Consider the following 11413-nt stretch of genomic DNA (forward strand, 5'->3'; position numbering starts at 1 on the left):
CATGTCTGTAAGAAAACAAGTGCTTTTAAAAAACAGCTGGCATTTCGGCGCCCTCCCCACGCCTCGCCGGTCCGTTTTCGTGGGCAAATTTCTGCTTTTCAGAGGTTTTGGGACCTAAACTCTTACATCAGAGGAAAGATAAACCACATACGTTATTTTCATGGTAAATATTGCTAAAATGGACCAGGCATTTTTTCTGTCGCATTGCCGATTTTTACAGAAGGCCTTGCGACCTGGCAGTTTACATAGATTATGAACAGCGACATCTAGCGACAGTTAGAAAAATGGCAAATCTGTCAGGCAGAAGGGACGCTTGTTGCCCGAATTGTCGCGCCCAATGTTTGAATGGCCACACGGTACAGGAAAACATTCTTTACAGACAAGATTGCGGTCTTTATGAAACAAGCAAGTTTGATCTAATCTCCAAGCAGATCCCTTTCGGTGGCAAGACGTACAGTATCATTAGCCAGAGGAGTTTGTACGGCCAATGGACACTCCTCTGGCCAATGGATACTGCCTTACCACCGTATGATCTGTTAGATCTATTAGTTTGAACTGCAATTGCCAGCACAAGAAATTTTCGACTGTACATACGACTCCAGTCTTTGTCAAGAAAGGAGCAATCTACCGCTTCCGTGACGTCAAGAAGATAACACACGTGACCTCCGTTAACTCAGTGAGCAATGGATCATAGGTCGCAGAAAGTCTGTGGCGCCCCCCGTCTCTGTTGAGGGATAGCCGTTATGCCTGATGTAAATGGCCTCTATAACCCCTCGTGCAAACCTATGATCCACTGCTCATCACGTGTGTTATCTGCGTGACGTCACTGAAGTTGTGGATTGCTCATTCTTTGACAAAGCACCCGATACACATGGCATTTACAGTTGTTAATAGAAAACTGTGTTCAGCGTTAGTCAGTAGATACTGTGCTGATATGTCCTCCCCATATCCTGAGAGAAACGCTTCTTGGCACAGTTTAACTGTGACCAGCGTTTCTCTCAGGATACAGAGAGGACATCTGAACACAGTTTTCTATTAACTGTAAACGCTATATGCATCGGGTGGACAAAGAATGGAGGGGTGATATTTTTAATAGTGTTAGTGTTTGCATAAAACAAGTTATTGCCTTATAATGATGATACTAAGTATAATCATCTCGTCGATTTTATTTTCAAAAATTCCGATCGGGATCTCCATCAGAGGAATCTCCATCAACGGAATGGGGGGTCTTTAGGGGCCCGCTCCCTGTAACTCAACAACTATATGTTTGTTTTGTTTTCTAAATCAAATATTCAGGCAAACCTTAACTTTTTAAAGACAAGAAACACTGACACATTCACAACAAAAACTGATTCCCACCCATTTAAGTTAGCCCAAGATACCTTTAAAAGCTGCCAAAGTCGTTCGCATCATCATCTGGTCGGTCCGGAGTTTATCAACCTGTTCAGCAATCTCCAGATTTCCTATTAATTTGATTTGACAGAGAAACGGATCAGGATAAGTCTTGAAATGTGTTCAACATGCGGTCGACCTTATATATTAGTCCATTGGATAAGCTGCTATTACCACCTAAAGGTGGCAAATTCTCCTCATGACATTTCAAAAGTAGGGTGTCTGTGGAATGTTTTAATATGATGTTAGCCGTCACAGTGTGGTTTGACCCTACTATTTGACCCTACCTGTGACCCTGTATGGACCACGACCTTTCACTATAGGTACAGATAATGTGACAAATACATAGCAGCCATCGATGATCTAGAGGCTCCAGTTCCAGAATTCTGGCTCCAAGCTCCAGAATCATCCAGAATTCTGAATCCAGGCTACAGACTTCGCCAGAATTCTGAATCCAGTTCCCAGAGTTCTGGCTCTTGCTCGCTCCCAGAATTCTGGTATAGTTCCCAGAGTTTTGACTCCATGATCTAGAATTCATGACTTTCACATTTCCCATAATGCCTAGTAAAGATCACGAATATGATGTAATCGACAAACTGGTCAAGTAGGTTTTGAACTATTTATCCAGTATAAAGCGCATGTAATAATTGCATTTTTGTTGGAATTAGAGAAAATAACGTACCTTCCAACGTTCTACCTTCTACCAAAGACTCTCCTACTCGCATGGTCGCACTACGTATATCTGTATCTTACGTCATATCCGTCATATTTACTAGGCATTATGGGAAGTGTGAAAGTCATGAATTCTGCAGAACTTGCGGATTCCCTGAGTCTCCTGAGCGGAGATGGTGTGTGTGTGTGTGTGTGTGTGTGTGTGTTATTGTGCATGTGTGTTGGATAGTGGGGGGGGGGCAACGAATATGCAGGCATTGTAATCTAAATAGGATACAGGAACACTAGTACTTTGTATTATAATGTATATACAACGAAGAGAGAGCTGAAGTTTATAAACTTTTGCAATGTATGTTTTCCCATTTTATACATCTTAGCAACACAGATAAGTTCATATTTCTAATGGCTTTAGACAAACCTTCGATTATAAAACACATCTGTACTTATATCTACATCGTTACTAAGAAGCGAGAAGAAGCCAAATTATCGTAATTATTAGACTATATGTCCAAAGTACATAGAACTAGCGTTAGCTTGTACAATGTATATATTCATTGTAAACTGTGACGTCTTTCCTGTGACCTGTACTGAACCAGGTGGGTATTTGCGTTCAAAAAAGGTCTTCATATTCATTCATTCAATAATATAATTACCGTCTGATTCAGGTTCCACTGGTGCAGACAACACGCCGGTCTGGTCTCTCAGAGAACAGACAAGACTCATCATCATCACCATGGTTACGGCACACTTTCCCGCCATTCTATTTTGGAGAGGAGAGTAAAATTTTAAAAGATTGACATCTCTTATGGAAATACCTGTATTCTAATAACTAAAAACTGACTTAAAATGAACTTTCGGTAAAGTGATTTAGATGAATAAGATTTAGATTAAGTGAGAATTAATTCATTCTGGTTTTTAACTAGAAAGAAAGAATACAGCACTTGAAAGACGAAATTTACAGAGGAATCATTATTGTTTTCATGTTGGTTTCATTCAGCCAATTTGGCTACCAAAGTTTCTAAGCACTCCTGCCTTCAGACGAAGCCCCTGTCCGACATTATAACTTCTTTTCCTCCCCCTTTTCTAACACTTCATCAGACAAGATTACATGTATAATTTATGCAATATCTACGTATATCAACATGAAAATAAATCTATGGCCTAGCGTTAAATGTACAAAAACGAACTCACGGTTTGCTTTTTAAGTGAGCTACCGATTCAAATGTTTCGTCTTTTTCTTAAACATTATAAGCCAAAATCAGGACTATACAATACTTACGCACTTGTCTGTGTGGCAATATGTCCATAAGGCCACAGCAAGTAAATTTGGATGACATCCTCTGCAGACTCCAAATCTAATGCGAGCGGGCGAAAAAAAAGGCGGGCCGAAAAAAAACAAGGTTCCTACATTTTAAAATTTTGACTCAATCATTGTACAAATGGTTTTGATTCAGTGGGAACATCACATATACCCAGTCAGCATCACATATCACTGCATCAAAGTAAGAAACAAAACATTGAATCAGAGCCTTTTCTTGTCTCCTCTCTTCCTAGTTATCTGCCATCCACCTTCCGGCATGGCAACATACATCTTTGCCCATTTTCGGCATGTTGACCACTGTCAGAAGGCAACAAAATTTCTTGTTTTTTTTTTCCAAAATCAGGCGAAAATTAATGCGCGCGCTGATGTCATCCATAAAAATTACTTGCTGTGGCCTAACTAAAATGTAACAACAACGACTAAAATTCCAGCAAAATTTACCTTGCCTTGGAAAGCTTGTCGGTGTACCAACGTGGTATTGTGTTGGCGTAGATTCGTCTGTAGAAGTGCGTGTGTATCTGGCAGCTCACATGATCCTTGACTAGCATGACAAAAGCCAATGATCACCAAGGTCATTCGCAAATGGCAAAAAAACTAATTATCACGGTCTTGGTTACTTTACTACCATGCTTGACAACGCTAATGCACAGCGATGTCTTTTGCAAAAGAAAAGAAACAAGAAGCCATAGGTGACAATCCTCCGTGAAGTTTTATATATTTCAACAAAATCCCATGCGTCAACGCCAGACCTACTGTGCAGACATTATAATTAGGCAACGGTTAATACAATGAGGGCGCGTCACAAGCATAAAACATACAAAGAGCTAAATCCATTACTGCTCCCAGGGCGTGTAAAGATACTGTGCTTCAAGTTCGAAGTTCATTTTAATTACACACACACAATCATTGCATTCACATAGATCGGACTATCATGGTCGTGTCTAGTAACAAAGACAGTCCCACCGTCTTACCGTGCCTGTACCTAATTAGGCGCGCCTGGAACAGGCCAAATTCCAGCAACAGTTGCGGTAAGCACCGCGAGTGTTACTACCGCCGGCCAGATAACCAGTATATCTGCTTACAGAACCTCTGCTACGAGACAACTGCCTAAACCTACGGCCTATTCCACAGGATTGTAAAAGTAGGGATGTTTCTAAAATATGCATTTACTTCAATATCGAAACAGCTACGGTAAAAATAAAAAGACGTGCATCATCACGGACATAATGCCACACCACATGCGAAATTACACAGAAATGCGACGTACGGAAGAATGCGTTTTGGCTGCGAACATCTTGGCATCTCTTAAGCATGGGCAAAAACATCTGGAACCACTTATCAAAACCACCCCGTATCTGCATGAAGTTTCACCCCCCCACTGCTATTCCAAACAACGCGTTTTTCTGGACCATTCCAATTCGCCTCGTAATTGTAGGGGTGCGTCTGCAATATTACATTGACCGCGAAAGCAGCAACGGCAAAAATACACATTCGTGCATCAACACGGGATGCCCGCAGACGGCTTATAAAATTGCGTGCCGATTACACAAAGAGAACCCAGTGTTTTGACTGCGAACATGAAAAATCAGCCGATCACAACACTCCGTCCGGAGGTCCTGACCTCCTTCACGGAGTAATTAGTGGGAAACCACAACAAAACATCACTTTTTAACTTACCCACGGTGATTAGGCAATGACTGAATTTGCTCTTAGTGCGTAAGAAGATGTAATTAGAATGAAGAAACTCTACGCTCTTTTATTCAGCAATTTAATTTACAGTGTTTATAAATAAATATCAAAAATAAATGTTCATGAATAGCTCTACGTTGAAACCACCCTATGGTGGTTAGAATGCAATAAAAAAGCCTATATGTATAAGCCATGCATTGAAAGTCATTATTGAATTACACAGAAATGGTTCATCTTCAATATTGTTTTGCTAACCTAATATTGTCTGAGCTGTGGCTGAAAATTAGATCCACATTTCAGTGGTGGTTCTTTGTCCTGTCGTCAAACTAGCTTGCAAAATCTTCAAGGCCGGTCACAGAGTACTATTTAGAGCTACCATAGAAGTGGTGGGCATCTAAGAAATGAGTTGTCAAAATCACCTACAGTCAAACCTGCTCAAGCCGGCCACCCCGGGGAGTGGAGAAAAAAAGGTCGGGTTGGACAGGTGGTCTGCTTGAAGTCACAACACGACTGAGAGTTAATGCTACCCGATTCGAAGTGCTTAACCCTAAACAGTACACCTGGGGTCCGCGCGGACCCCAGCACTATATATTCTGTAATATCTTTTTTGTTTCGAAAGATTTTTTTCTGAAATTTTAGGTAATTGTCACCCACAAAGTTGTCTCTCAATACAGTGCAGAAAACTCCGTTTCTACCATTTATAAAAAAAATATATCGGATTTTCTTTTGGGGTCCGCGCGGACCCCAGCCGGCTTTCGATCATAATGGATACACTGGCGTTCTTATACATTACCTTATTTCCGTTTTTAAATGTTTTTATGCACTCATCGTATGTCTACCAAGTTTTCAGAGAATGGTGTAGTAATAGAATTAGATTTTAATAACTTTGGTGTAATTATGACATGGTATGACGTCAGAGCTAGTAATATAGTCCGCCATATTGGATTTTGACCGATGACGTCATTAAATTAGCATATTCTATGCATATTAAATGATTTAACTTATATTTAATTATGTAAGATGTTATTATTGTTGGAAAAGAAGTGTAATTTAATATAAAACTCAGAAAATTTTTATGTTTAAACCAAAATTACTTCTATTTTCAAAAAACCTGCCTGCTAGAAACCCGTTGCCATGGCAACACAAAAAACCATCAACTTACTTGTATTAAACTAATATGAACTTTTTTCCAGAGACATTTTAGGAAAGGTCTCCAAATTTGATACTTCTAGCGCAAGCCGTTTAGCCGCTATCTGAGATCAAAGTTGGGCCTCAAAAGCCCCTTCAGTCTGAAATGGGTTTAAAAATCGGGTATTTCTTCTTGTCTTCTTTTCTTCACCAAAAAATAGAAAAAGTTCAAAATGTATGATTTTTGTATGTAATGTGGACACAGAGGTTCCCACATCAATTTGCAAAACAATTGAGCTGGTAGCATGTTGATAATTTCTAAAAATTAGCAAAAAACTGTTCTGGGGTCCGCGCGGACCCCAGGTGTACAGATTAATCAGTCCGGGAAGGTGTTCTGTTGAGGGTAAATGTCAAATACTGCAGGCATTTTTTTTAAATTCCCGAGGCTTCACAGTTTCTGGCAAACGAAGCAATTTTTCAAATATTCCACATTCATCAAATTCAATCACGTAGTAATTTTCCGAGTGCACACAGCAGCAGAAACATTTTCGAACGCTTTGAGCACCCTCCTGAATACCGGCCGTAGGCAGCGTGCGGGTGTATTCTCGGTTTAATGAGGGCCTGCATGGGGGGGGGGGGTAGTGATTACAAATCACGCAAATTTTTCGCCACCGATAACGAATTACGTTAAACTCTCCGAGCTGATTACGACTTTATGCTTCGCGGCTAATGTACTGTTACGAATTATGTTGCTTTTTCTGGAGGCTGCCTACGGATTACGAAGACGAAAAGGCCAAATTACATACGCTATACGAAAAAGGGCATGCAGGCCTCCTTTAATGGATTACTATCTACTTTACTTTCTTGGTTAAATATCGATAGCTGATAAAGACTGATTATTTAACCCATTCGTTTGTATTCTACAAAAAACAACATTTCGCTGTTGTCATGGGACGGAGGAGGGAGACTTTGTGTAAGTGCGTTTTAGCTTTTTTTTTCAAATACAAATAGCTACATTACTGGTACACTCCTTACCGGTAGACTCCCCTCCCCAAACTCTACAATTTGCCACATCGTCGATATTGTGTTCAACTTCATTTCACTCCCAGGAAGATTTGATCAATTGCATTATTGTTATATGTTCTTTGGTGCACCAGATTTTATGTCCATTGTGCGTTTTGTATTTGTTATCCCAATTTTGAGATTATGTTTTTTTTAATGTTTTCAGAGAAAAATCGTTATAAGCACATTGTATGCTTTCAGTTCAATGCCATTAAATCAATAAAATAAAAAATAAACGGCTGCATTTCAAGAAAACGGCTCTATATTAAATTTACACACGTGACTTCCAAAATGATTAAAATCTACCCATTCCTTTATGGCGCCTTTAGTAATGGCTTATAATTATGAATGTTTCATACTCTAACTGTAACCTGCTTGCTTTGATTTCATGATATCTTTACGATATATTTTGATGTAATGTGAGGTGTTAATATCAATAACTAAAGTTCTAATTAATATTAATGACTAAATGCCTTCGCAAATTAAAGAAGTTTATTACACTTTAGCTGTCGGGTCTCTTTTGTCTTTAGAGACTTGGCAGCTATACCAGGTTCGGATACCAGGCTACAGTGTTTACGTGTATTTTGTTCAATATTTTTACACATCGTTGAGGGTACATATTTCGGTTCTGTTCTTCGCCTTCTCCAAAGAGGAAAAATGCGACCAAGCCGCTGAGGTAGGATCCTAAATCTGATTGGAGATTACACCCATCACTTTTAAAGAAACAAAAGGTCGACACCACATATTTCAGTGTATAATGGATTTCATCTACAAGGGGATCTATCAAATACGCCAGACAAGTTTATAGTGCCTAGCCAATTTGGTGATGTCTTGCTGGTTTGTTACTATTTTGTCACCAAACGACATGCTTGAAAACTGATGGAAGTCTAGATCTACAGTACTACATCATGTCGTTGGATGTCGCTGCTTAGCCGATATCGATGAACATGTTTAAAGACCAAATGAATAAGTTTCAATCTGCAGTTCTACATTATGTCGTTAGATGTCGCATCTAAGCGAGGTTCAGCAACTCGCGCAGTGTGTTCAGCTTGCTGCCCACCGCCTCGAGCTCCTCCGTAGCCTGGGCTGTCGACTCGTCGTCAGAAACAGCCGTGACGTCATCAGAAACAGCCATGTCGTCATCAGAAACAGCCGTGTCGTCATCAGAAACAGCCGTGTCGTCATCAGAAACAGCCATGTTGTCAGCTAGCTGATCCTCGAGGTCACCTTGTGTTTCGCGTGTTTCTGTGGGGTGAAAACAACAACAAAGGAATTAGACACATTGTCAATCAGTTTTGTCAACTATTACCACAAAGCAACGTAGCCTGTGTATACAAGCTCTCGGCCTGAGGTTAATGACCCCCACCCCAAGAGCTTGTGGCAGAATAGCTGTAAGCCGGGCGGCCCGTTCCCTTTCCTGGAGTCACCAATAGGAAGCCGGTATTAGGAATTAATGTGGGAACCGACTGGGCCATCACGTGGTTGGCGCCAGGCAGCCGGAGTGGGGCGGAGTACCGGGCGGGGACGAGAAATTTGATCGACTGCGGGTGGGAATTTCTCAGAAATAATGGCTGCGACTAGCCCCAAACCGAGTTTCTGTGCATTCTGGAGTCGGTGTGTGTGACGGCTTTGGGAGTCCCTGGCCCCTAGAGCCGCTTCGGGAAAAGACGATAAAATGTTTCGTTAAACACAGAAACGACGTGTTTGCGTGTCTTCCTACCGGCTATGAGAAGACCGAGATCGTGAAACAGTGCAGAGCAAACGAAAACGGCGGGTTGACGACTGTGATTCTTGTGCCACGCTGTTGACTCCTGTCAAATTGTCGATACTTAATTGCTGGAATCTAAAATGTTACTGGGTTCTCCTAAGCGGGAGTTGTTTATTGTTTTGATCGGTAAAACGCAGGGTAAAATACGCTAGAAATTAATACTTTGTGGGTAAAAGAAAACTCACGCCGAGGGCGAGGTCCACACTTCCGGGTTCAGCGACGACAAAATGACGCGAAAATCGCTAAAAATCCGCATAGAAGTATATAATTTCCCGACTGATTCTTGAAACTAGGCATTTCTTCACTAGAATATCGATGTGTGGTTGTGGAAAATAGCATTTTAGCGCTTATATCGAACAAAGTTGTTTACACGCGCGTCAGCTCGGTCAAATCTTCAATACCGCCGGCGCTGCCGGAAGCGGACGCTACAACTATAAATCAGAGATGCGAAATGTGGACATAGCCGAGTGAAAATCGTGACGTAAATACAAATCCGTGGATGAGATTCTTTTTTTTTTCGGTGTAACTCCCATTTCCCACGAGGATGTTCCAGAAACTTTGGAAAATAGAAACAGATTCGACTCGCGAGCGGGTGGCCAAACTTTTTGGGACATGAAAGGCGCGCCGACTTCCATCACTGGGTAGCGACCGACAGGCCCATAGCAACCATCTCTGTTGGGTGCCGCACCGTCTGAGGGCCGTTTGTGACGTTTGCATCTCATTAACCATATATGGCGGACCAGGGCCGTCGACAGTCCGCCAGCTTTACGCGTGCTTGACATCAAGCTTTTGGGGGGCGGTAACCTAGGGCGGCGGCCGCCAGGAGCGCGATTTAGTCAGGCTAAAAGCAACGCTGCTTGCTAAGATTAAGGCTGGACATTTACTGAACATTCCGATACCATCTCTGACACGTTTGCTAAAGCAGTATGATTACTATAATTCTGTGCCATAGATTTCATATAGCTTTTTATTTCTATATTTTAGTTCTTAGTTGACCATATGAACGTCATTGTACTTTTGTTGCATCTTCTTTGATAACAGCGCCTGTGAGTCTTACCTGGCTGAAGAAGGACTATGTCTGTGATTTCATTCATATCGCTTTTATTTCTATATTCTAGTTTATAATTTTACCATATAAACGTCAGTGTATACGTACTTTTTGTTGCACAAACATACTCTACTTTGATAAGAAGGCGCCAGTGAGCCTTACCTGACTGAAGGACGACTCTTTCTTCAGACACCTCACTCACAAATGGCTCAGAGACGGTCTCCACAGTGTATTGCTCCTGTACGTTGGAGGTGCTATCCCCAATCCGCTCTACGGAGCCCCGCAGACGTTGCTTAAGAATCTCAGTCAGGTCAGCCGGCTTTGAAGCAGTGGACGGATCTGTTCCCTTCTTAACTGGGCAGGCTGGAATAGATATAAGGAAGCTTTTAGTAACAAAATAGCATATTAAACATACCACTGCCAGTGGGAAAAAAATAGGTTTTTAAAAAAATAGGCCTACCGAAAGGAAGAGCTCTTTCCAACTTCCAAATAAGATAGTCGCCTGGTGCATTAAAAGCATAAACAATGCTTTTCGTTTGAATCTCAAGTGGAGAATTTCTCGAAAATGTAAACAATGAATCAGGGATTTTGGAGTTTTGGTGAACCTTTTTGGCATTAAACTAAAGAGAAGTACTGAGATACTTTTAACGTATTTAGGACAGGAGCCGTACAGATGAGTTGTGACAATCGCCAATTGGATGTACCCGAAGTATATAAAGTACCGGTGAAATCACTTTCTCCCAGCCTGCAAAGAGACCATTTTTACTACCAACTTGACCTTATGGTCAATCTGCGGTTACAAAATCTTCCCCTTTTCTTCCACTTTAACGCATTGAAATACAAACGCACACACACATGCACAGCACACCAAACACGCACAAACGCAGATACACACTGTGACACAGACGTGCGCACACAACAACACACACACACAAACAAACACACACATACAAACACACACACACGCAAACACACACACAAACACACACAGAGTCACACACACACACACAAACACACACAAATCACATACACACTCACTCACACACACAAAGTCACACATACACATACACACACACACACACACTCACACATACACACACACACATACACACACTCACATACACACTCACACACACACACACACACATACTCACACACATACACACACACACGCGCACATACACACACACACACACACTCACATGCACACTCACTCACACACACACAAACTCACACATACACATACACACACAGCCACACACACACTCACTCACACGCACACACACACACACACACACACACTCACACATACACACACACACACACATACACA

The 11413-nt window shown here is 41.4% G+C and overlaps 1 protein-coding gene across 1 annotated transcript in view; it reads right to left on the reverse strand.

The window, feature by feature from the left end:
• Positions 1 to 7738: 7738 nt before the first annotated feature.
• LOC109475360 overlaps positions 7739 to 11413 on the reverse strand; it is an 8700-nt gene continuing 5025 nt past the window's right edge. Inside the window, exons 10-11 of the mRNA XM_019775970.1 lie at positions 10243 to 10443; positions 7739 to 8509 (exon numbers count right to left, since the gene is read on the reverse strand). Of these exons, the coding sequence (XP_019631529.1) occupies positions 8277 to 8509; positions 10243 to 10443 (434 nt within the window). The 3' untranslated portion in view covers positions 7739 to 8276. The remainder of the gene's footprint in view (positions 8510 to 10242; positions 10444 to 11413) is intronic.

Source organism: Branchiostoma belcheri, unplaced genomic scaffold (genome assembly GCF_001625305.1).
Source record: "Branchiostoma belcheri isolate BF01 breed outbred unplaced genomic scaffold, Haploidv18h27 scaffold334, whole genome shotgun sequence".
NCBI lineage: Eukaryota > Metazoa > Chordata > Leptocardii > Amphioxiformes > Branchiostomatidae > Branchiostoma > Branchiostoma belcheri.